Here is a 27,891-nt window from a genome sequence, read left to right on the forward strand (position 1 = left end):
TCTGTCACACTTTTTTTTTGTTGTTCTCAAATTTTTAATTTTTTTTTTTTGTTGGCTGATTTTTGGAATCTACTGCACCCGTTGATTTACAAAACATCCAAAATAATTTCAAAATATTAAAGCTTTCTTTTTTTTTTTCCAATTCCATCATCCACCTTTCAGCGATAATGACAATAATAATAATTACAAAAGAAATAATAATAAAAAACCCAAGTAAGGCCAGATTCTCTCTCTTTATATATAAATATATATATAAACAATGGGAAGGGGAAAGGGGAGCACACAGAAGACACCAATGATGCATCTGAAACAACAAATGAGAGTGAAGCAGACATTTATAAAAAAGATGAAAAGGAAAATATTTTGAACATGCACCTCGATTTTACGGCCCTCTACCACGGTGCCGTGTAATTTCTCCCTCGCCCTGTCCGCATCAGCACTATTTTCGAAAGTTACGAAACCAAATCCCTGCATGCAGGAGGGAGAAGGGGGGAAAACAACATGCACATTATTATTTCAGTCAATGACCACTTGTTTGCTTATGTTCTCTCTCTTTAATTTAATATTTTCTTGTCCTCGCTTCATTTCTGTAACATGCAAATTAGAAAAATTATAATCGTATTGAGATGTGCAATAAATAAGCGACAAATGTGAACAAATTTTTTTTTCTCTGTCATCAGTTACATAATACCCTCTGAGAAAGTCAAAGAATGATACCAAAAATACCTTTCTACATGTCACTACAGAGGAAAATAAATCTAACAATAAGAAAATGAAATTAAAGTAAATTACAGTGTTTTCACATAGAAAAAAATGAACTAATGAGAAAAGAAAATGAACCACATTTTAATGACATGCAGATATCTCAACGAAATAAAAAACATGTGCACAAAATTCAACACTGAATGTCAATATACTCTAAACATTGCCTACTTAATCATGCTGTTGTGATCATAAGAAACACTGTTCCCATGCAACACTAGGGTAACTTAAACTTTTGTCAAACTATACAGCCTTTACTTATTTTTTTATAAAAAAGGAAAAAAGAAAAAAAAAAAAAGGAAAACCACCAAGAAAACARAAGTACTTTTAGAACAAAGTATAAACTTTCTTGTATTAACAGATCAAAGAAAATCACATGATGTGAATAGAAAAAGAAACTCTGATAAAAGAAGAAAAATGCAAACTTTTCAAATAAGTTTAACTGCTTCATTTACTTGTTCTGCATATTATTTTCCACATAGAGAACATGCAACTGGTAAAACTCCAGAATCCCCCATTAGCGGGACAAATCTGAAATTCTGTTTATGACAAATGCTCTCCTTTATAACACTAGGCTAAAACAAACATTGCAAATCCTACTAAAATTCCTTTTGTGCTCTAAGTTAGATTAAACACCGTTTAAAATGGCAAATATTCGGAAAAAATCTGACAGCAAAGAACATTTTAGAGACATACACCAACCCTTTGAAGTAATTCTTGCATTAGCACTACGWTGCCTTTGCATGCCTCCCAAAGTTATCCCAACAAATTCCTCCACATCCCCCAGGTTCCACACACATTTGCAAGCTGCACGTGGTGCTTTGTACACAGGCAGTGCTCGGTTGTTTAAATGACACTAAAATTGGGTTTTTTTCTTCTGTTTGAGCCTGAAATCTGTCCTGCTCCTGAGCAATCAGCCACGCACCACAGCTCCCCATCTCCCTTCGCTGAGTTTTGTTGGTGTTCACCCATTTACTCTCTGCCTTTTATTCAAAGTGACTGGTTGAAAAAGAAAAGGGGGAAAAAAAAATTGAGGACATTTATACATTAATTTACACAAAGGGGAGACCAAATATCAAACTAAGGCAAAACTGACACCAAGCAGTGAAAAAAACAATGGGTATGAGCTACAAAACTGATTAATCGACCATCAACCAAAAAGTTTTAAGTAACGCAAGATAATTCCCTGGGTTATTTGGGTTATTTTACCTACTCAAAGAACTCATTTATTTATGCCCATTTAAAATGCAAAAAGTGGCATTTCTGTACAGCAGTGGTTTCTGTTTTGCTCTCTCCAAAGCAGCTCAAGCCACTCTTTTTTCCTTTCCCCTCRTAAATCCTGCCTGAAGCCCGAGCTCTGAACTGCCTGTCAGCGGCTCCTGCTCCATCTTCACAACACCTGATTCCTCACATTTTCTCCACAATTTCAGCTCGAGGCCATGACCTCGCTTGCCAMAAGACACTGAGGATGTAACTCTCTTCCCCCAAAGCACCAGGAGGGTTGGAGTAAAGTAAATCCCTCTCCTCAGCATTAATCTCCATGGTTCAGGTGCCTGCACAGGCTTTTCTTATTCATGAAACCATCGTCAACTTTAAACTTTTGGTTCTTCTACAGCTGCTTCTTTCCCAGCTTGTTACAACTCTGTGAAAAAATCTCCCAATTTAGGATGCCATTAAGAAAATTGCACAGCAGAAAACATCGCTGGATCCATGGATCTAAGCAGSCTAACTCCATCCAATAGCAGAAATTCCCCCAATCCTGTTTGCTTTTTCCTCTTTTGCCTGAGCAATTGTCCCTTCTAGGAATTGCAAACATTCRGTGGAGTTGTGTTTTAGTCAAAATTTTCTGTCATTCTCCTTAGCTCACAGCACTACCAGTTAATTTTTGTTCAAACACCTAAAGATAAAAAACCTAATTATACAAAAAAATTAGAAAAACATACAAAGTGGAGCCACAAGCCAAGATAAGACGGGAACTTCAAAGATTCTGAAATAATACTCATTGTAATTTTTCAATTTTGATGTGGTACTTACTCTCATAATCAACACTACTTAAATTAAGCTCTTACTATTTATGCAAAGCTTTAACTTTACCTGGCTGACAGAGAAACTCAAGAACAAAACACAAATTCACCCATCACACATTCAAATACCTACACAAACCCTTTACCATCAATTTAATATGCAGCTCAATTAACAGCTGTATTCTGTTAACTGGTAATGAAAATACAGGCATTTTATTTGTAAAATCTGTCAAGTGATTTMATAATAGTCAAGTTAGTATGGGAGAAGGTTCTGATTTAATTTGGGAGTCACTTTGAAGTCGTCCTGATTTGAAGAAATAGGTGTTAATACAATGTCCATTTTAATAGAAAGACATATAACCAGATTTCTGAATGCATATATGGAGCTGTCTAGAGAATTGATTTATAACTGATAGAAATTATCAAAAATTCAAAAGTCATCAGCGTTGCCATACGTTTTAGCAAAGCCTTCATTATAACTGCACATTCAAACAAGCAGAAATCTGTAGCAAGAAACTTGCATTATTTTAGGGTTTTCTTTCAGGGAAGGACCCCCTTCTGCAAAATAAATTTATGCTTTATGGTGGTGTTCTAATGTTGTGTTTTTTGAATATGCAATTCCATTTTTCTATGGCATGAGAACAAGATTATTTCTGTTGATTTTGCAAGAATCTTTTAAAACATTAACTGTTAGAACAAAAGGAAAGAAAAAGAAACAGAAACAAAAACATATTCTAGCAATTCTTATGCCAAACTGCAGCTAGAAACAAATTTGAATTCTGATCCTGCAAACTTTGTTACCTGTACTCAGTCTGAAACCACTTAGTAGTCCTTTCAGTTTCAGTGGGATTTTATGAAAACATAGATAAGCACTGCCAGGAATGGGACTTTAATCTGGTGCATCTTAATTCCTACAGAATGGACACGAAATGATCAGATTAAAAAAATAAAAAAGAAAAAAAGAAAAAAAGAAAGAACAGAAAAAAAAGATGTCCCTCTTACCCCTATTTTTTTGTTGTTGTTTTGCTTATCTTTCTATTTAATTGAGAAATTCTAAATGTACTTCTGCAAATCAAAATTGGATGTAGCTATAGCTGAAATTCCTGTGCCCATGGGGAGGAGCAGCAGATCTGAGCCCTGGGGTGCACCTCAGACCTGCTGGGATGCCCCACAGGAGCATTTATCAACAACAGATCCCCAACAAAATCTGTAACTGAGGCCCTGATGTCACAAACCCAACCAGAAAAACCTTTTCCTTCTGAAATCCTGTCACTTTTAGTACAAAGCATTGGGATGTTTTCACTGCTGCAAAGCCAACACTAAAAAAAAAAACAAAAAACTCAATTTGGAAACAGCTCCTCGTGCCAAGCCCTAAAAAAACTCAAACAAAACCTCACATTTATGCAGCCCAGAGCAGGTATGGTGGTTAAATTCCCCACCTGGGTAAGATTTGATGGCTAAAAAGTTTAAATTATGGTCACATGGGATCATCTCCACCCCATCAGCACAACCAGCAGAGGTGGCCACTGGGGCCCTAAATTTGGGATTTTATGGTCCTGTCCAGCAGCAGGTTCTGGACAATCTCTGCCTTTTGCAAACATTATTGAACAACCATAATTTAACAATAATAAATTTTGGCCAGAGTAGGAGATTTTAAGGCACCAAATTCCATCCATTTAAGTTGTTTACTGAAGAAGTGATAAATGTTCCAGCTGAGTTTGGGCTGGCAGGCAAGGGGACTAATTAATCTCTGAATAATAAACCAGGAAATTTCAGCTCTTCCATTTAGGTTAGAAAAAAAAAGAAAAAAAAGTGACGGCTTTAATTTCAGAAAATAAATATTAACAGAATTAAAATATATCTATTTCAAGATAGATTTTTGATGTGTATGATTCTTAAAATATGACAGATTACAGTATGTCTAGAAGAGGAATAACATTCCATTGCTAATAATAAATGATAAATGAGTTACAGGAAGATTGAAACATTAGTGAATAAACTTTTTATCATGTCTGATGTGGCAGGAAAARGAAAAAAGATGTGCATATGACAGACATAAACCCCAGTAATACAGCTGATGTCACAGGTGAACACACTGGGCCACAGTTCGACAGCAGCTGATGCTGACACAGAGCCATTCTATCTCACTTTCTTTCTTAAACACTGAATAAATTGAAGTATGCATTTAAGGCAAAGTAATTTTAGAAAAAAATTATWTGCAATACAATCAGAACACTTTTAATAAAACATATGCTAAAATAGATTGTTTTCAAAGGGTTGGTGTACTAAGGCTTTAACTAAAGAGGAAAACATCTGCACTTAATCTGCAACAATCCCATCTTTCCTGGACTAATTACTACAGAGGACAGTTATTAGGTATCATTACCATCTTTCATTTTAATAAAAGACAAAAAATACCTGTACTAATACAAGCCTGCCTACAAATATCTTTAACTATGGACTCATAAATGAAATAATTACCCTTGAAGAATAAGGACAGCGAAAATCAACATTCCCACATAACAGATGACAGTTTGAAGTAGTTAAAATTACCCCCTTTAAGAGATATGAGTCCAATGATTTTCATAGTGCTTAGAAAGCTGACTGACAGCTCAGAAGATGTTTGCACTAATGTAAAATCTCAGACATTATTTTATCACAGCAGTGCAGTTGTTTCCTTTCACTCGTGTAAGTATTTTAAACAAAACAGAAAAAAAATTCCACAGGTGAATTAAACTGCTTACCTTTGAGCCTCGCTCATTAAAAATAATTTCAACATCTAAGATTTTACCAAATTGCTGCAAAGAAACAGAAAAGTTACATGAAAATAAGATCACTTCAACACTTTTATCATATGCAGCACCATTGTTTGCTTCAGGAAATGGTGCAGTGCTTTAAAAAAGTTCAACAATATAAAATMAAAGATTGTTAAACACCAAAAGAGACATTAAAAGTAATCAGATCAATATCATGTCTAGGTTGTGTGCATCATAACACTTGTTACTGTCATCCCACACAGGAACTTGAAGCTCAGTGAAACCCCCTGACAGAGAGAAAATAGCATTAAACTGAGATCAGGGTGAAGAAAAAGTCCCAAATGTTTGGATTTTGCAGATCAGGTAAAGGAGTTTGGTTCCTTGTGCCTTACAGGAGCAACATGAAACCAGGTGGGAGTTTTGTTGCTGGCTTCAAGCACTGAGGATTTCTTTCCACCCTTGCTGAAAAGGGTAATGATTATTCCCTGGGAAGTTTTGTCTTACTGGAGCATAATCTGGAGAACTGGAATGGATACTCACTTTGGGGGGATTTGTTCTCTGCTCAGGATTGTGTTTTTATAATAATGTGAGAAGTAACTGCTGTTCCTACTGACCCTACAAKAGCATTAAATTCCTCTGATATTTTTGTACACACAGAAGCTGAACACAGCTGCTTTTCCCAGAGGAAAAGGCCCTCCTGGACTTGCCTTAGGAGGAGAATAAATGTTGGACTCGGGCAGTGCTGAGTTAGAAACCTTTCTGCTYGGACACATTTTGTGAGGCGACAATGAAACGCACATTTCTGTCATTTCACATGTCATTAGCATGCGGTATGGATTGGTGCTGCATGGGTAAGGGACACAATTTATTGAACAAAAAGGCAGAAATTGGAGGCAGGAAAATGGAGAATAATCCAACCAGAGTTCCAGGAACTGCAACAAGGAGCCTGTGCCCCAGTCTTTTAAGATTTAATAACCAAGGGCAGAAAACACAGCATTCCTTCTCTGGCTTATTAAAGAGCTCCAACTTGGCCATGAAAAATCAACCACCACTTGTTATTCTTTGGCTTCTTTTATGTTCTTGCATTCACCATTTAATTACTGTTTTWACTGCAACTTCAGCCTCAATGCAGACATTGACTTGATATTTAAACAATCCTCCTCTGTTGTATCGGTGTTCAAGTAAAAAGTTCATTTGCCGTGGGTATTATGTGGTCATGATGCAGAGCTGCCTTATTTCACAGGAGATATTTTAACTAACATATGCAGAAATTGCATTTTTCTATCAATTCAGAAGCTAAAAGTTGACTTGGCTGTCAGCAAGTCATCCTGGAAGTCAGCTGGAAAACTCCAGCCATTCTCCAATGTCAGCCTTTTCAGACCTAAGACTCAGAAATATTAAAAGGAAATGTAGTTTTCATTCATTTATAAATTACTACAACAACTAAAAGAATGCCAAAATCCCTTTCATTTAATGTACTTTCAAATAAAAACTATTTTAAGCGGTTTGTTTAAATAAATTTGCATCTTTTTCTCTAGAGGGTTAATTATTATGCCTTCTGTTATTTTGCTGATGAGCTGGAAGCTGTGTTCAGGGAAGGTAACTTGCACCAAGCCAGACACAGCAGAACAGTCACTCATTTCCCAGTACCACACCAGGATTCTTTTTCCAGTGACTGTTTCTGACAGAGGAATAAATATTGAGAAACACAACCTTTTAACTCAGATACAAACTTAAAAATCTGAATGTGAAATATGAAGTACAGAGTCATGAAGCACTCGGTGCTGCACTGTAATGAAGAAGAGAATTCAGATTTAGTGAGGCAGAAAAAAAAAATGAGAGTAACAAAATACTTCAGAGTCTTATTTTGGGTTCTAACACTGATCTAGGACTAGTTCTAGATCCTATTTAGTGCCATTTCAAACTGAACCTGAGAGCTCTTGGAGCAGGGAGTAGGAGCTCAGTCTAACCCCTCCTGGTTATAATCCTATCCCTGCTGGCACATCCAGATGTGTGAAACACAGGAATGTGCTGGAAGGCAGCTGTGGCCTGGGGGAAAGCACAAACTGAGAGAGAAAAGCAGGAACAAAGTTCCAAAGCTTACAGAACTACAAAACCTGCGGGGATGGGTGAGAATTCCCACGTCTGAACTTTGTGCTTAAATTCAGCCCTTGTCTTCCTTTTGGGTCCCTCACTCACGAGGTCAGGCATTGACTATTTTGTATCATGTTCTCCAAAATCAGCAAATCAGCATAGAAATCTAGATGTGCACAGCAGCAATGTTAAATATTGTTACATTTAATATTTTAAACCAGCACAGGGTAGCTTTTTGTGAACGTAACACAAAACACCCAACTGCATCGCATACAGCAGAAACAGTTTAATTTCTTTTCCCGATTTTTCACTGGCAAATCAGATGTTTGGTTATACACAGATTAAAAAAGAATCTTTACTGAGAATGGTTAAACAGCTTAAATCAGAGATAGAGCCCTCAAGGGTGCCTATAATACAAAATATCTATTGCAATGCAAATGTAAAAAAAAAAAAAGCATCAATAAATGCTAAGCACTTACACCAAACATTTGTCTAAGATCTGGATCCCGGAATCTGAATGGTATATTTGAGACGTGGAGCCGTTTGGGCTGTGATTTGTTTTCTGTGTTTTCAGAAGATTGTGTCTGTTGCTGGCCGTCGGTCTGTGCTGCATCATCTGTCTGCTAAAGGGAGAGAGCAAAGGAAAGCACACTGTGAGTATTTCTGGCATTTTTAATATAGGGGGTGGGCTTAAATTCTCAAAAAACAAACAAACAAACAAAAAAAAMCAAACAGGAAAAAACCCARAACGGACCAACCAAAAAACAAACAACAAAAAAATCCCACTAAAAACAAAAAACGCAGTTACATCTGCTGCAAGGTATTGAGGAATATCAGAYGCTTAAATACATGAAAATCAAATCCATCTCTGTATCTCTTCTCACCAGAATATGTTTTCAGTGATAATATATACTGGGAACAAACTGAAGCACAAGTAGATTATTATTTGTGGATTGTCTTAGCTACTTTTAAATAATGAATAAATRTATTTCCCTATATTATAAAACTGTAGAAACCCCCTCAAGCTGTCCTGTGTTTACCAAACAGAACCTGCAGTCCAAAGGCTGCCTCCTCACAGAAAAAGGCAGCCAATTTCCAATCAGATTAGCACTTTCATGGAGAGTCCAGTGGGACTGGAGAAGGGGAGGCAGGTAACACATCACAGGCTCGTTGCCATTTCACCAGCAGGGCTGATGGGCACTGGAGGGTCATTCTGGCCAGATGGATGGTGACCATTATGGAAAAGGCCTTGAGTGGTGAGAGGGAACACGAGTTTAATCAGTGCTGAAGGTTGCCTGACAGAGAATTGAGACCCAGAAACAAAGTTTTACAGATTTTCTTTCTGGCCAGAATGAGGTTATGCCATGGTACTTACAGGAACGCTGTTCCCTGGATTTAAAATTATACTTTATAATTGTAACACACTGCCATGTATTAGGATTTAACAAAAAAATTATAAACCCCAGAAAGATTAGGAAAAATCACAATGTCCTTCATSCAAAAAGTAAAACTAACCAATGCTGGTCTACAAGTATTTGATAGAAATTACTCATCTCTGTTCTTTAATTAGATCCTACAGTGCCTAATTAATTACTGCTTGTACAGCACACATTCATTAGACAAGATTTTGCATGGGTATGTTAAAAGAGCACAGTCACACTTGTTTGCACTGGCAGAGGGATCTGGAAGAATAGAAAAGAGTTGAATGAAAAACTACAAGGATGATTTGACAGCCATTACTCTCTTTTCTCTGTCCTTCCTCTTCCTTCTGACCCCATTGTTTTTCCAAGTATTCATTTTTCTTTTGGRTTCTAATGTTACAGTTTAGTTTGTCTTTCTGAGCTTTGTATTAAAAAAAAAAAGAAAAAGAAGAAGAAAATGCCCTTTTGCTGCTAGCATGRAATTTCTTTTAAGAGCCAACAGTTTAAGCAACATAAAAATGGTTAAACAAAATCAACCTTACCACACAGTTTTAGTACCAACAAGCCTGTTGAAGAGGGAGCAGAAGAACTCAAACAGAACACATMATTTACATCAGCAATAACTACATAGAAATTGAATTCCAGCAAGTTAAATCCAACAATATCTTCCCCAGGGAATACAAATGCTCTCAAAYTAAAAGTACTAACATCTACATTTCCTATTATCTGTGCTAAGAACACTTWATTGATAAAGGTCCTTATTTCTGCAGCAGCATCAGCCCATCAGCAGCATGTTTGATATTTCATGGGATGAGACTCACACAAATACAAACTTTTGTGCGCACTGAAGGAAGATTTACAAGTGATCCAAACATAACACTGGGATCAGATCAAGTGAAAACCTAAAACTGAGTCAGTGCCACCACATCTCTTCATCTGCAACTCCCTGAACTCACAGGCAGGGGCCCACAAACTAAATAATTYATCTTTATAAATATTGAGTGATTTAAACAGAAAATATGGTATACAGTTATCAAGAGACAAAAATGTTCCATGATAATCTATTATTACCTATAATCAACTCAAAAATTCAAAATTTAGATTATATGGTAACTGTTTCATCCAGAGACACCACTGAGATCATTTTCTACCTTGAGGCAAGAAGGAGAGAAATATGAAAGAAATTTGKTATTTGAGAGCAGTTGGGGAATGACAGACTGAAAACTCCTGAAATACAACACTCCCCAAGAATTTGAGGTCAATTAGATTAATCAGAAGAGAATTTAAGAATTCTGAAGGTGCTGTTGAGCTTCAGGAACAGAGGGTGCCCCAGGAAGAAATTACATAATCAACGTCCTATATAAATGCAAATTGGAAAGAGCAACCACTGTTCATTGAATTAATAGAAATGAGGAGTAGGAGGGCTGAACTATGCACCAGGAACATCCCAAAACACTGGGAGCAACCTCCCCACCAAGCAGCTGGACAGATTATTGTCAACAAAACAGTGAGCTTTTGGAAGAGGGTATTAAAATGCAGTTTTAGCATCGAAATATTGTTATTTTCTGGGCCTTTTGTTGGTTTTAACAATTTTTAAAAGTTTTTTTTTTGTTTGTTTGTTTGTTTGTTTGTTTTTATTCTGAGAAGCCTCAAATTTACGCTCTCAGCACAGAATGCTCAGAGTTTGGGCAGTGAGGAGTGAAAACCAGAAAGTTCAGCAAGTCACTGTCACAAACAAATAAATCCCTGTGCATGACCCCCCAGACCCTTGGGGCACAATTAACAGGGCTAAGGAATTTCAAACATATTAAATAAAACTTGGCACTGCAAAAGCCTCGTTACAAAGCACATTATCATCCCAAAATCTACAGGAGTGCTGGGGAAATCAGGACAAAGAAAACCATGAATTGGAATTGGAATGGGAGGATTGTGCAAAAATTCCCAAATAACACCAAACAGGTAAAACACACATGGGGCAGAGGACAGGCTGGGTTTGGAAAAATCCCAAGCAGGGAACTTTCAGAGCTCTGTGGAATTCCAGAACCAGATTGTAATGTACCTTACACATACATAATACATTTCAGGAGAATATTTTCACTGCTGGAGGTCCTGAAGAGTGGTGTTTGATATTCCTTTAAACATTAATTGAAGTTAGGATGGGGCATTCTCCTTCCTCCATCCCTGCAGTCTCCCATGCAGTCAGGCTGCTTTCTGGTCCCTATTCCACCACATATTTGCAATTATAAAATACGAAAGAAACTTAATATATGATAGTGTTAAAACTTCTAATGAAAGTTATGAAATTATAAATACAGAATGCAGAAAAAGAAGACCAAATCCTCGCTTGCAGCAAAACAAATTGAGGTGAACTCCCTTTACTTCAGAGAGCTACTGAAGGCTTAAGTGTTAAAATAAATTACAATTGAAACCATTCTTACACGTAATTTAACCCGTATCAAAGAAGGCCTTTCAGAAAAAACAAAAATTTTTCCATAAAATTTCAGAATAAATATATGACATCCTTTTAAACCAAATCCATCACCAGGAGAGTTMRTATCTATTGTTTTCTRAAGAAATTMTTTATCTTTAYCAAAATACTTTWGTTTTTGTTSCCTTAACTCAGTTCTAAAACCAGAAAACTTCTATTATTTAAAACACTACACTCAAGTTCTTAAAGATTTCACACTGAAATAAAATTATTGAAATAATTTTTCTGGTTTCACTGCCTTTTTCCTGAGAATTTAAGAAACAAAAAATATAAAAGTGAAGAAACCTACTAAACCAAATGCTTGTTTAGATAAAATAAATTTGACAGTTTTCTATTTGGAAAAAAAACCCAAAAAAACCCTCTGTCTCTCACACACACATCCCCCTCTTCTTTTAAGGCCTTTTAAATCCAAATTTGCACCAAATTTCATGCAAAAATACATTGTAAAACCTCCATCCTGCCATTTCCCAGCTGAGTCCAGTCTCATCTCCCATCTCGAGCACTTGTGGTGAAGGCACCACACGACATAAACCAACGAGCAGTGAACCTGAAACCAGAGAGGGCTTTGTGCACACAATTTGGGTAGAAAAAGCCCATTCCCTGCTCCTTGGTGGCTGATATGAATTTCCTGTCTCCTGTCCATCCATCACAGCAGACAGGCAGCCCTGCAGTGATTCCTACACCCGAATTGGATGTGTTGCATTTCCCCTCCATCCTTTTTCACTGACTGACACCTTTCATTTCCTACAAAACAATGGTGACGTGGACAAAACCCTTCACCCTCAAATCCTTTCCACACACAATGAAATGCTGTCCCACAAGAGCTGTCTGCACCCCTACAGAGAGAACATTGTCCTCAATCTCAGCTTTCAGAGAATAAATGGATCATAAACAGTAGAAACACCTAAAATGAAACCAAACCTTTTATCTCTTCCTGGGCAAAGGGAAAATAAGTTGTATTGGAACATGCAAGAGCTTTACCAAGTCCTGATCATTCTGCTATAATCTGTAAACAAATACAAATCAGCTGCGTATCTTTAAACCCACACCAAGTCTAGAGGAAGAACAGCCTAATTCGAGCAGAAATAACCTGTAATATATTTACAGGGAGAAAAGAAAGAGGGAAAAAAAGCAACTGATTAATTTTTAAAGTATGATCGGTTGTAAATTAGGTGTTGAGCATCTCATGTATCCACACCAGCACAGGGAAAAGCTCTTCAGAATTTTAAATTTAGCAAGAAAAAGAAAGCGTTCATTAATATTTTTTAATAAATGCTCAAAACAGCACCTGTTGTTTTTTTGTTTGTTTGTTGGTTTGTTTTTTTTTTTCTACTGCACCAATCAAGTTATTTCTCAGAGAGAAAGAGCTTGTGAATGTCTTCTAGGCATTATTTGATTAAGCTGACAATATTATGTGAGCAATGGTTGGGTACCCACTGTGCTGTACTTCTGACCAAATTGATTTGTGTAATGAACACTTGCTCTGTCTCTTCTCCAGCCTGGGTAGGGCTCTTGATTTAACTGGTGGTGCTGGAAGCCAAGTGAATTTACAGCCCCCACAGTCATTCTCTCTCAATCTGGAGAGAATAGCAGCRGCAGTACATGAGCAAGCATAATTCAATACATTGTGCTATAAGCACAGAAAATAATATCAGAGCTCTGCAATATACCTGTTTGATTTGATTTGTAAACCCGATAAAAAAAGCAATCGAGAAAAGTTCAGCAGAAAAAATATATATACGTCCTGAGCAAAAATATAACCGTGCCCAATGTGTACAAACTGAAGAAATCATGCATAGTAAATCAGCTTCATACTTCCCTCAGATAATATTGCCCATTTTCCATTTTAAAAGCATCTAGATTCAGCAAAGTTACCTTTCCATTAAAAAGTGAGCAAAGAGAATAATTTAAAACCGAGTTTGGGACTTTGTGAAAGYGCTGTTTCCCAGAAACACCACTAACAGAGAACTGACAAAGCGATGGGCTTGAAGCTTCCCTGTTTTCTTAAGTAGATCGACTGATTAATTAATCATACTTGTTTTGATGAATTTATATTCTGAAAAGTCCCAGCTCTGCACCGTGCTTCCCAGAAGCATAACAACACAGAAAAAAAATGGAATTATATACGCAGATCCATCTGATTGGGCTTAAATGTTCACACAAAGATGTACAAAGGAAAAAATTCTATCATTTTATAATTTCACAATGGTGATAAACATTACCAGGAGTGCCAGTGGCWTTCCTTATGAACTGCATCTCTGTTTTCCTTTCTTCATGTGTAAGATCAGTAATGAGGTCTCGTTGCTCACAGGACATTAAAAGTTGAGATTAATTTTTGAAATTGGTTCTRAAGATAAGAATATTCCAGTGCACAGCATGCAGCTCATGCCAAATCCATTTACTCCCTTAAGACTCCTTTCCTGAAGAGAATGTGCACTGCTCCTTGTTCTGATCTAGGGCAGAAAGCACACAGATGTGGGGCTTGCCACTATGCAGAAAGAAATAAAGAAATAGAATCGTGACTGCATTTGATAATTAGGAACAGGATGTTCCTTAGGGTCACTTAAACACTAACCCTTTGTGATTATGTTGCTAAATTTCCATTGTAGCTGAGTAGCTCACACTCCAGAGATGCTTGGTTTCAGAGGCACTGAGACTGAAACCCTGCAGGGCAAACCCTGACCCCCTTGTTTTCACTGGTAAAGTTCCCTTTTATTTCAGCTGGGTCACAACTTCACCCTGATGTTACACCCTCTTGACAAAGCAATTTCACCATTACCATTAACTTCATTTTGAGATTATAAAAGGTATAACAATCCTGCTTTCATATCCTTTACAGAAACATTTTATTCTCCAAAGCACCAAATGCAAACTAACCAAAGCAATTCTTGTGTGGCTGCACCCTGGGACAGCTGTGACCRAAGCAGGCAGAGGAGCCAAGTCCCTGCTCTGAAGGCTGTGCTGTCTGCTCTCCAAAGTKCTGAGCTCTCACAGAAGCTCCTGGCCAGCCCATTAATACCCAAAATCCATCCTCCCTTCCGTTCCACCACTGGCAAAGGTGTGTGAGCTGTTCACTTGGACCTGTTATTCTTATTAATAAAATCTTTCAGAGTCGAGGTGAGACGTGAGACTCGCACTCTGCGATGGAGGCAGGGAGTCAGTGCACCTTCTGCAAGGGAGGAGACACAACCAATATTCTGCAATATTCTGCAATATTCTGCAATATTCCACAATATTCTGCAATATTTGGTGTGAGAGGCCCTTGCTCAGTCAGGTGAACACAATTCTCTGTCAGGAAGGCACTGAAGGTGCTGGCTCTGACTGGGGCGTTTGTTTTGGATACACAGACACACAAGCACACCCCGGCACAACCCCTTAATCCARTCCACTGACAAACAAAAAGGACCCTGATAATTTTGTTCTTTGCTTCAGCAGCTCCTGACACTCCACWRTGGAAGATGCTCTGGGGTTTCAGCRTTTTGGGGGTTGCTGGAGGCTGAACCCTTGCGAGGAGCAGTGATTATTTCTCTCCTTTCTAGATGGATGCATTCTGGATGCTGCTACCACAGGCTACAAGAAAGCACTGCTATTAYTGTGATGGCTTATGCACAGAGAGCCAGCAGCCTAAATAAGAGATCATTAATTCTGAGGACAGATAGGAGCAATAAGATAGGTTTCTTAAGCCTCTGGTACTGCAGGACAACYAAAGGGTAATTAATAACTTGGCTACATTAATTATTTCCCCAATTTATCTTCCTTAACAATATGGAATATAGCCTTTATAYAGTGCTTTACATTGCCTTTGCTGGTTCATCCTTTTTCTTCTAAAATATTCAGCAGGGTCTCAGGGAATAACATATCAATCACGTCTGGAACAGAATCACCAAAACCCATACTTTTTTTTTTTTTTTTCTTTTTTTCCCAACTTCTGAGCAAGTCTCCGAACTTGAGCCAAATTTGCTGGCAGAAAAAAAAGAGCAGATATTGTTCTTAAAAGAATATTTGTAATAGGTTTTAATAGAGTTGTGTGTAAGCCAGCAGTTGCCAAGTTCAGCTAAGGACATCCAGCTGACATCAGCATATCAGTATCTTGAAAAGGGAGAAGGAATGATAAAAGGTTGCCTCAATGCATTATTTATTGTTTGCATCGATTCAGTAAATATTTCTGACCACCTACTGATCCCATCCACAACATCACAACAGCAATTAACAAAACTTTCCCTAATGAGCTGCATCCTGGCTCCATCAGCCAAGACGGAAATGCACACACACTGTGCACATCTTGAGAAGTTCACGCTACATATAATAAAACTCAATTATTGTGATATTTTCACAAGAGAATATTAAAATAAATTCCTTGGATTTATCTTTAAAAAAATAGTAGACAGGTTAGGGAATATTATACTGGTCAAAGGACAAAAGCATTAATTTAATCCAAATGAAAAATCTCAAGTAGTGATATACAGACATAAAAAATACTCAGTTGATTTTGTTATTCCTCTTTCATCTGCTAGTCAGAAGCCTATTTCTTCTGATGTAATTCTTGCTCCTTAAAAGGGCTTCAATAGCGGAAAGAAAGGGTCCAAAAATAACTGTTTCAATGCTTGAAAGCTTAATGTAAAATCTAGACAGGCAACAAATGAAAACATACCAAATAAACCCCATGACAGTAAATATAGAGATCCTGATTGGATTTGATTAGAAGGTTTTTTATCATTTGAGTGGGAGCTGTAGCTTCCCACTGATCATTGCTTACAGAGTGTTACCAGAACGAGAGGCTACCAGTATCCTCCAGTACCCTCAGCACTAAAAAAATTCCTTGCTGGTGACATTTTTCCCCACAATTGCACAGTTAGGTTGTAGATTCAGCCCTGATCACAATAAATCTTATTAAACTTTTCTTCTGGCAGCAGGTGYTATCTGGACAAAATAACTTTCAACATCTGMAAATACCTTGTACAATGCTGTRACATTTAACAATATTTKTCCAAATGAAAAATCACTAATTAAATGGACATTACATCCTAAAAAAAATAGATGTTGTTACACATCAATTAGGTAAAACAAGACTTCTGAAAATACCAAAGAATAGCTGTGGTACATTCTAAATGTGCAACTGATCTGCCATCTGAGTAACAAAGTTTAAGGAAAGGGGGGTAGAATAGATGGAGAAATGTTGGAAGGTTTTGTAAAGCTTACAGGTTGTACCTAATGGTTTGATAGCTCTTAAAACACCTTCTCTCAAGTGACACTTTGAAAGGCAGTAAATCAGGACACAATGTCCTTGAGARTAAGATTTTCTGACTGATGCACAACTTGGCATGCTTGRTTTCTGGAAATACACTGATTCTCTCCAAGTTCTCCTCTCCAACTCAGTTATTACCTTGATTTATCTAGAAATTATTCACAAAAGAACACAAATCAATACACTGCAAGGCAACTGTACTTTTACCTGTGGTCATTCATTCATGCACAAACATTGCTGCTCTAAAATAGAAAGAGATTTTTTTTTTTTTTTTAATGTTCTAATTAGCTTTAAAATTCTTTCAAGTGTTATCCCTCATAAGTCAACATTATAAAAGGCTTCAGTGCCACAATAAATAAACTTTTGTTCTGGCACCAGGCACTCTTTGGACAAAATAACTTTCAACATCTGCAAATACCTTGTACAATGCTGTGACATTTAACAATATTTGTCCAAATGAAAAATCACTAATTAAATACTGTGCTACACAGCTTCAGAGGACATTACTTCCTTAAAAAAAAAAAAAAAAAAAAAAGGTAGAGAAGTGCCTTTATATGGAACATTTGCAGGTTTGGCTCCAACGAGTTGTTTACCCTCAGCTTGAATCAATGCACACTGGTCTCCTGAATTCCCCCCTGAACTAGATTTATGTCATGCATGTAAAGTCCCTTTTTGTACGAGCTGTGTTGACACAACCAACTGCTGAGTGAACTTGTGAGAGCAGAGTTTCATGCTGAGAGAGAACGGCTGATTGCTGCAGCTCGGGCTCATGAAAAGAAAGAAAATGTGACAGCGTGATAAAAGGTTTTTCTCTGTTTGACCCCTCACCTAYTGCTGGATCCCTGCTGTGCCTTTCCATTTGCTCACTTGCATATCTTTGCCCAAGGAGTCAATTCTTGAACCCTCTGAAATACAGAAGAATTTGAGGGTTCTCCATGCTACAAAAAAATGACACTTCCTAACTCTCATGGCTCTTTTTATTCTGAGGGACTCACCAACTTAAAAAGCAGCACTTCAGCTCCTTGCAGGATAATAATTTCTCAATCTTAATGCCATTGCATGAAAAAATAGCTGAATTTATTTTTCTTATCAGTTACATTCAGTACTCTCACATCTTTCCATGTTGCAGCAAATGCAAGCAAAAGAGCTGTGACATTCTGAATGGAAAAGCAGATTTAAACCTSCTTTCAGGCTTGTGGAAAAAGCTTTTCAGGCTTGCTCCAAAAGCAACAGGCTTGAAGTCCCCCACTGGCCCAGGCAGACACAGAGGAGTCCACATCAAGGAACATTATGTTTTATGTAAATCATTCTTTTTCATCCTTCTCTTCACCCAACACCTTTCCTTCATTAATGCAAAAGACAACTTAAAGTTTTAGGAAACACCGCTTTGCCATTCCCTTCTCCCATTCAAAAAAAAAAAAAAGAAAAAAAGAAACAAACAATCTAAAGAGTACTGGATGGTTCAAAGAATTTTTAAAGGGTGTAAATCACCCTTTCAAATCTAGCTGTGAATGTTACGATGAATCCTCTGGATCACATGAATGCAGCTTGTTACTGAGCTTCACACTGCAGCTCCCACTGCAGGATTGCTTTGATTACTGATCCTCAAATGCAAGGAAACATCTTTTGAAGAACTGCAAACAAGACTCAGATCACCCCAAAATCAAATTTCCTTTCCTGGAGAAAATTCTCAGGAAAGAAGGCAAAGAAAACATTCCCTAATGGCCAAGCTGGAATCAGGAGGGTTGCACTGTGAGTTTAAAGGAATTCCCACCTTTCCCTCTTCCTCACAATGAGCTTGCTAACAGAACTCTTCCCTTATTCATTCTCAAGCAAGCAGACATTTCTCAGCCAAGATATCTCTATTTTCATCCAATATCTGCACAGAGAAGCCATTACCCAYAACAGTCCCAGGCAGTTTTGGTGTCTCTGGTTCCCTTCAGGGGAGCTGACACAGCTTCACCTTCTGAATTCCCTGAAAAGGGACTCAATAATGCTGTTCATAGCTGAAACCAGGCAGGGTGGGGTGCCTGATGGCCCAGAGGGTTCTGCTGCCGTGCAGGGGACCCTGGCAGGCTGGAGGAACCTTGTGAAGGTCAGCAAAGCCCTGCACTCAGWGAGGAACAGCTCCATGTCCAGGGAGTGGGACTGGCTGGACAGCAGAGCTGCAGGGAAAGACACAGGAAAGCAACTGGAATAGRAAATATGGGAAAATGAGGGACTGGAGCACCTGGAAAACAAGGAGAGGATGAGAGACTGTTCAGCTGGAAAAAAGAAGGCAGAAATATCTGATGGAGGGAGCCAGSATGAAGGAGCGAGGAGAGAGGAGACCAGGGAGAGGACAAAAGGCAAAGAGCAAAAGCTGCAGGACAGGACATTCCTTGTGGGAGCTGGGAAAAAACTTACCCTATGACCTAACATTAGGATAAACTTCGGGTCAGGGTCCTGTCCAGCCAGTCAGGGTCCTGTTCACAGGGTCAGAGTCCTGTCCAGAGGGTCAGGGTCTTTTCCAGAGGGTCCCAGACCCATCCAGGATATCCCATGCCCCGCAGGGCTGTGATGGGGAGCCCAGGAAGGACCAACAGTGCCCTGACAAGGACCATTCACAAAGGCTGGTGCCAGAATACTGACAGAAAACAACATGCAGAGGAAAAAAACTAAAAAGGGTGTGGGAAAAACATTCATTGGGTTGGGCAAAAATCTCCTCCTTGACAGCAATTACTGCTCTTGTGCTCTGCAAATTGTGGATGTAAATGCATTTTATGTGTGCACAACAGACTGGGTCTCCTTTTCTGACTCATAGGTGCATTTCCTACCAAAAATGCTTTTGTTTTTAATTTAACAGTACTGCAAGAAGTAGATTGTTTTGTTTTGGATACTGTCCAAACCATGAAATTTMTACAGCCCTCCAGTTCAATGATTAKTTTGGATTATTCTTTGTTTGCCCCTGTCCAGCCTTGCAGTGCTGAGAATGCTGCTCAGATTGACATGACTTGGTTCACAAATCTGCTGTGGGTGCACACGAAGAAAAATACAAGTGGAGTCTCTAAGTCACTGAAAAAATATTTTACTAACTGAACAAAATATTTGTAATTGATCTCATTGATCAATTAACGCAGTACAATAATGATAAGATTAAGAGTTCCTTTTCAAACAAAGCTTGAGTCTAGACAAGCAAGGAAAAAAATCAGTTAAATTGTTACTTATATGAAAAACTSCCTGCAACAAAAAAATTCTAAAAMTATCAGCAACAGCTCTGTGTTGTCRTTGCAATTCTCYGTGCCTATCTTGCATTCTTTGCATGCACTATTTCTTCTGGAAAGTATTGCTTCAAATGCAAGACTTCACAAATGGTTATCCTGATTCAATATCTGACATCAGTGACTTCAAAATATGCAAGAAACCCTCTGGAAAGGCCTCTGTTCAGCAAAGCTGCCCCTCAAAAAGTTTTTTCCGTTACCAGGAGTGGGAATGGGATAGAATTTCATAGAATCCTGGAATGGTTTGGGTTGGAAGGGACCTTAAATCTCATCCCATTCCACCCCCACCATGGCAGGGACACCTCCCACTACCCCAGGTCACTCCCAGCCCCAATGTCCAGCCTGGCCTTGGGCACTGCCAGGGATCCAGGGGCAGCCACAGCTTCTCTGGGAACTTGTGGCAGTGCCTCAGCATCTTCATCTTCCCGAATTACGCCAGGATTACTTCCTAAAACATTCCATATAACCTTTTCTAAGTGCAGGTTGTGGTGTTATTATTCAGTTAATTCCTGTTTGTTTTTATGCTATGTTGTGCATATGCAGATGTGCTTTTAACCCTTCCTGCCCCATCTTCACCAAACCTGTGCTATTCCACAAAGCACTTTACTGTCCTGGAGCACAGCTCCTGTAAAACTCTCCACGTGCATCTACTGGGGCTATTGCATGCACTGCATTAAAAAAAAACAAAAAAAAACCAACAAAAAAAAAAAACAAAAAAACAAACAAACAAAAAAACCTACAAACATTTACAAAAGCTATTTACAAAAATAATCAAATCAGGGTATGTCTTTTACCATGTCCCCTGTCATGTTCAGCTCTTCATCGAAATCCTCACCATACTAAAAAGCGGTTAAAATCTACCCAGCTTGGTAACCTTCACCAGCATCCTGCAGGATTACTACAGTTCTGGGGTACACAAAACATCCCCCCACACACAGAAATCCACATTTACTATGATTTGGCTCAAAAGAGACACCCTCAGACAGAAAGAAATGGAAGCCTCCACATCTTTGCTGGGGATTGCAGCAGAACAAACATCATGTAAAGCAAATTATTATGCAATAAAGCAATATTATTAAACCAGCAAGTGACAATGGTGTGTCACCTTTTCTCATTGCCGTTCCCCATCATCTGATGGCCACAACCCAAATCAACAAGGCACTTTGAGGAGAGGAAGGATTAAAATGTTACAGGAAGGCACTCCAGCACCACCACTCCCCTCACTGTACACTGATTTACTTGGTTGCACTATTTTACCTTTAGAGCTCACTTGGATAGCTGAGATTCCTACATCCCTCTTGTAAATTCTCCTGACATATAAATTGAGTATACTTTGTAACCATGAAGAAATAAATATATAAATACCTTTATTTTTTGGGAAGCCATGATTATTGCATCATTTGCCAGTTCCTGAGATTTTCATTCCTGTCTGCAKTCCAGTCTCCTTTCCACCTCCACAACATCACTGAAGTCTCTCTAAATACACTCTTTGTTTCCCAGATTAATAACTCAAAGTTCTAATGATCACCCTCGCTGAACTATCACTAAAGTCTGATGTGTTATTTCCAGCCAATTGAAATGAAAAAGCAACATAACTCAAGAAAGACTGACAACAGACTCATTTTACCAAATGTCTATCCCAGAGTTAGCTTATCAGTCACCAGCTTCAGTGAGAACAATGTCTCTGATACCCCAAAGCCAGTGTTTCATCAAGCATCAGAAGTTACTTTCCTCTTTTTTTTCCCTTTTTTTTTTTTTTTTTTTTTTTTTTTTTTTTTTTTTTTTTTTTTTTTTTTTTTTATTGTAATTCAAACCTTTACTGCAAAAGACAGCCCCACCAATCCCAGTCAACCATCTAGGTAGGTTAGAGGACTTAAGCAGGAAAAAAGAAAGAAAAAGTTTCAGTTATTTTTGTGAATAATTCCCTAACTCGTTTAAGAGCTCAACAAACAGATTTCCAGTTTCTTTAGTGATTTCAGGACATGCATTTATGTTTAGCTTCAGTGATGTTTCAGAGAATATTTGGTGATCTGACATAGACTCAAAAGAAACCRTTTCATGGTTCTTTTTTGCTCTTTTTTTMGGTGTAAAACTTTCATTCYGCTTTATGCACTGACTGCATTCACYRCTTTTTGAGGACAAAAGGGTTTGGTCAATCAGTTTGACAGCCAAGMCTACACTGCATAAACTGTGCTCCAGCAATGTGGGGAAATCACTGGGTTTTTTAATCTGTAAAACCAGACTTTATTCTGGATGAGCTAAGAATCTTTGTGTGAGCAGGACTCAGGCACTAATGTGAGAGGAAGTRATGGCAATAATTAAGAGCTATTTGAAGTAGAACTCATTTAGAAATATAATGAACTGAGAACACTTAAACAGACTTCATTCAGGGAAAGATAAAAGAATAGCTTACAGAAATATGGCCTGAATTGCATTTACATCATCTACTTTCATAACACCTTCCCCTTCTTTTGTTTCTAAAGGAAATAATGTCCAAAATGCTCTTTGCTGGACTTCTAGAAGTGGATTCAACACTAAAATTGTAAATTGTAGCCTTTAATGTCCACTCATTTCCATCTGGGTAATGAATTCATCTCCTGACCACTCAACAGCCAGAAAAAAAAAAAAAAAAACTATCACAAGCAGATTTAATTATTATTTACAGAATGAAAAAAAAGCAGTTCAAGAAGCGAAACTCACAGTGGTCAGTGCAATCTGAAATCCCTTCAGTTATTTGCATCACCTTCCACTGTGTTTTAATGGCTGCAGCTTTGAGATTATCTAAATTCATGAAGAATATATATTTATTAACACACACACTCAGCAGTTTTACTCATCCCAGATTGGAATGTYGGGTGAATGTTTCAAAGGAGGGAAAATGAGTTGTGAGCTAACGCTGGGCAGCTCCACTTGACTCACTCCAGTGAAGAGCCTCTAATAGACATTGGGGGATGCATTAAATCAGGGACCACACCAGTCAGCCCTCTCAAAATAAATAAAATGCAAGAAGAAAAGGCTAATTCAGCTCCATCACGCAATTCTGTTAACAATATCCATGATTACTGTAGCACRAGGGGGACATTTAATTCAAAAAAAAGAACAAAAAAAGGGGAAGGGGCCCTACTGGAATGCCTGAGCAGTGGGRCATTTGGGTTCTGAGGCTGCTAGAGAAAAAATTCTTAACAAATAAAAAAMCAAAGTTTCTGCCCAGTAATCCAATATATAATGATTACTAGGTAATATATATTATTTTTTTTTTCTTTTACCATCGACATTCTGTGTTTTGTAATACGAAGCAGCATTTGAGAAGATGAGTTATAAATCTGTAACTTGATGTACTGGCCTACCAGGACTTTGTGACTTGGATTTCTAACTTGACAAACTGCTCCAAAATAAAACAAATACTCTCAGCATTTTTTCAGAAATACATTCTTTTCAGAGAAATTATCAGGGCTTTACAGGATGTTTCACTGTCTGGTTGGTCTCTCACAGGTTTTCTGTGTTAATTCTGTCAGCACAGCAACTGCTCACAGTGTTCCTTGCAAATTCAAATAAGGTCTTACACTAAAAATAATCACCTACAGAGATTCCTAAAGATCTATTTGTGCAATCTAAACACTATCAGTTTAAACTGTACCTTAATAAGAACAAAATGTGTAGATTTTCAACACCTAGAAATAATAATAATAATAAAAAAAGATGGATGTGTCTTAATCAAATATTTTCACTTCAACATTTTTCTTGTATCGTCCCCCAAAACTACTGCATATCCTCCAGATACAAATGTACATTATAAAAAGAATAAACTGAAAGCAAAGTACTTCTTTTGTAACCAGAGAAGGATTAAAGCAGGTATCGACAGCCTGCATTTTTTTTTTTTTCTTTTTACATATTTGATTCCTGATTTTATTAAGTGTTTCAATTTAGCCTGGCCAAAACATGGCAGTTCATGGAAGAGTGGAACGGACTCGAAAGATTAATGACAGCAAAATTATCCTAATCTGTCATAAGCCCTGATATAACAGTAAGAGGAAGTAATTTGCTTTAGTAAAAAGCAATGATCACCAAAGCATGAAAATTAACACTCCACAGAGGTAGATATTAAATGAGAAATATTAGCTGCATCAGCACATTGGAGACAATTATAAAGTGCAGAGGATTTCTGAGACTGAGAAATACTACATTTATTATGATGAAGTCAATTTTACCACTCAGTAAATGCTCAGTTTGTGATTTTAGTACTGAATTCCTTTCCCCTCAAAAGTAACTTGCATTACTGTTTTCCAGAATTTATATTACTTTTTGTTTCTTTTATGCATTATTGCTTACTTTATCTCATGGAAACTTATTAATACAGAGAAGACAAAAAAAAAWTCACTGAGTATTACTTCATTTTATTACTTTCTTTGAGCACCCAGACAACACTTGACATCCTTTTGAGAAATTCCATTACTCAAAAAGGGGGTTTTTTTTTATCAGTTTCAGTCAGCGAGCGTTTATGAACAGATGAGAGCCTCTCTCCTTTTTTTTTTCTTTTTTACAAAGAGAAATAAATATGAGAAGTAAAACTACACAAGGAAGATCCTTTGGCTTTGCATTCTTGTATTAGGGAATAAATTCAAGCTGAAGATTTTTATAACCACCAGCATTCCCACTGAAAGGTGCTAATGCATCATTATGATCTAGCAGGTTGCTCGCTGTGTTTTACAGCCTTTCACACTACATTAACCTTTTGTACCTCAAGTATTTATGACCTCATAAGTAAGTATTTATCAAACTGAAAGCTCATATACAGCACTGTATTTTAGCTATCGGTTTTTAGGAACATTTATAATTCCTTTTTTTTCCCCCCAAATTTAAAATCACTTTGGTTTACAGCCCGTGTTTTTAGCTAAGTTATTGATGAAAAGTAAAAGTGTTTGCCCACTRTCCATGGGAATGACACAAAACTGCCAAATGCCTTAAAAAGAGTCTCATGTCAGTGTGAAAAGAAACTTCCCATGCAGATTTTGGTCTAAAATAAAATAAGAAATTGTTAGACAAAGCAAATAAATCYAGCTGATACACGATTGAATATTGCAGAAAACAAAACAGAGCCAAACAATCAGGATTATTCCTGACACCAGAATTGTCACAATTATTAAAGTAAGAGGTTCCTCACCTACATATGCTGTGCATTTAACAAAAAAAAAACCCTACCAAATATAGCAGTGTGGGCATATGTAGAGCCCCATTTGGAAAAAAAAAACCAAAAACCAAAAACCAAAAAACCAAAAAAAAACCCAAAACAAACAACAACAAAAAAAAAACAAAAACAAACAAAAAAAACCCCAAAAAACCAAAAAAAACCCCAAACAAACAAACAAACAAACAAACAAAAAACCCGAAAAAAAACCCCAACAGCTGGGGAATCTATTGTACAGATACAGCACTGTTGTAAATAGTCTTCCCAGCAATTCACTGTAAATTCCAAGGTATTGAAACCTACCATGAGCAAGGCCAAATTGTAACTCCACAAACATTCTGATAAAATTTCTTGCTAACACCACAATTTTTGTGTATCTGTGAGAGACAATGCCCAAACCTGTCTTGTCTTTGTCTCAGGGGTGTGACAGGGTAAGGCAGTATCCTCCTTTCCATAGGCAATGGCAAAAAAAAAAAACAGGAGAAAAAAAAAGATAAAATAAAAAGACAGAAAAGGAAAGCCTTGTAGAAAAATGCCACAGAAAGGGAAAAAGGATCTCTAGTGCTCAGTTACAATCTTCTGCACACTTATGCAGGATGGTTGAAAGAACAAGAAGTCACTCTCAGCCTCTGAGGGGTTTCTGCCTGCTGCTAACCGTGCTAGACACTGACCACCGTTGGCCTCTCCTGCTGCATTTATTATGGGGAAAAACAAGAAAAAAAAGCCCAAACATCAGTAACTTTGCTATAGGTGGAACAGATTAAGGAGCTGCTGAAGAGCCATTCTCCAAGGACATGCTGCTGGTCTCCCTCCCAGTCCTACTCCTTGTCCACACTCCAATCTCCTGCCTCCTTTCTCACAGCTTTTTAGGCTTTTCAGTGCAAGCTTTAAACTCAGCAACCCAGTAAAAGAATCCAAGGCCAATTCCCAGTCCCCTCCATCCCAGCACTCGCAGTTCCCTGGATTTGTAAAGCCAAATCCACAGCCAAACAYGCTCACAATTGCTGCAGTGTCTCACAGGGAGCTGCAGCCCCTTGCCATGCTCCTGGCACCATCCCATAGCCCATCTTTGACTCCTCAATCCCATTGCTCYGTGGAAAAGAGGTGAAAACTGTGCCAAGGCAAAGGAGCAGATGCACCTGGTCACTGTGTGTGGCATCACCTCATCACAAATCCCCAGGTGGGGGTGAATGAAAAGATGGGAACTTCACACTGTGTGCATGGTGTGTCTGAAAGTGAAACCAGGCTGCACAGTTCTGCCTTGAAAAAAAAAGTAAATTTATATATATATGTATTAAAATTTCCTAGGTGACAGAGTAACTCACCAGCATTCCTTTTTATTCATACACCTGCAACACAGCATTCACACAAATCAAGCTGAGACTGTGATCTATTCAAAGCTCAATGCTCCAAAAGMATCAGTTCAAAATGAAATTCAGCAGCAGCACTCTGTTGGTACAGGGAAAAAAGACCATCCCTCAGTCTAGACACTTGGGCTCAGGACAGCCAGCTTCTGCAATCGATTTTGTCACAGATTTGCCTCTGGCAGCTTCTTTAAACTACTTGTACCCTAGTCCCTTCTCAGCAAAAGTAGAAAAAACAATGATTGTAATTCAGCAAAATCCCACACAAAATGGTGGCAAGGATTAAATAAATCTTTTCATGAGATGCTTGGAGGGGATCATCCTCTAAACTCAACAAGAAAGAATCRCACCAGATTAGATCAGCAGCAACACATTCTGAAATATCCTAGTCTTACAGCCAACTCCCAAATCTAAAGGACTGAATTAAAGAAACACCTTCCTCATTTGAGGTTTGTAAGGTCTCTATTCCAAATTTGTACCACCCCATGAGAGAGGTAGGAAATGCAATTAAAGTTCCCTCAAAGAAGGGAAGCAGCTTTCACTCCAGCCTCTGGTATTTCTGTAATTCCCACCTTCAGTACACCAGAGAGTGGGCAGGGCACTGGTGACCACAGACAAAGCACTGAAGCAAACTTCAAAAAAAACCCCTCATCCCCTCACAGCACTCAAAGCTGTTCTTCAAAATTGGCCCCAATGTGCTCAAGGATATTGTATTCACCAAAAGAAGGGCAAGGTGAAAAGGTATTTTATCAAAGTGAGAGCAACACATTTATCACCTGGCTGATAAATTTATCACCATTCAAATTACCAGAGAGCCAGCTGCAAAAAAAAAAAAAGTGAATAGCTTTTGGCATGAAATACTTATTCTTACTGAAAACTGCTGAGCAAGTGCCACACCTGGCTCTGCATTTCACCAATAGGGCAAGATGCCACCAAGCATCCCCAAATAATTACTTATTTCATTGCATCTTAAAGATTTAATTTAGTTMATTCCCATGCCTTCACCCCAAAATATGCTCAAGAACAATCCCTTGTAGAAAAAGYCCAGTTTGCTGGAGGGGCAATAAAATTCTCAACAGCCAGTCCCTTCTCCTCTTTTTAGTCTCAGCAGCAGCAAACACCTGAGGGCAAAGAGCTTTCCAGAAGAGAATGGAATTGCTCTGATTCCTGTGGAAGGGTGACACAGCAACCTTCCTGTGAATGTCTGAAATAATTCTGTGATGAAGCAAAAATTTTCCTTTTACTTACAATGAGGACAAAACACCATTCTTTATGGAAGAAATTGGATAGAT

At 38.0% G+C, this 27,891-nt stretch overlaps 1 protein-coding gene across 5 annotated transcripts in view; it reads right to left on the reverse strand.

Moving 5' to 3' along the window:
- Positions 1-27,891, reverse strand: part of RBFOX1 (RNA binding fox-1 homolog 1) — a 504,918-nt gene that overhangs the window by 83,149 nt on the left and 393,878 nt on the right. For all 5 annotated transcript variants that reach the window (XM_057376932.1, XM_057376934.1, XM_057376930.1 and 2 more), the window contains 3 exons: positions 8,116-8,259; positions 5,531-5,584; positions 376-468 (listed from right to left, as the gene is read on the reverse strand). In XM_057376932.1, coding sequence (XP_057232915.1) covers positions 376-468; positions 5,531-5,584; positions 8,116-8,259 — 291 coding nt within the window. The remainder of the gene's footprint in view (positions 1-375; positions 469-5,530; positions 5,585-8,115; positions 8,260-27,891) is intronic.

This window comes from Malurus melanocephalus, unplaced genomic scaffold (assembly GCF_030028575.1).
Source record: "Malurus melanocephalus ecotype Western Australia unplaced genomic scaffold, MMel_1.1 scaffold_295, whole genome shotgun sequence".
Lineage (NCBI taxonomy): Eukaryota > Metazoa > Chordata > Aves > Passeriformes > Maluridae > Malurus > Malurus melanocephalus.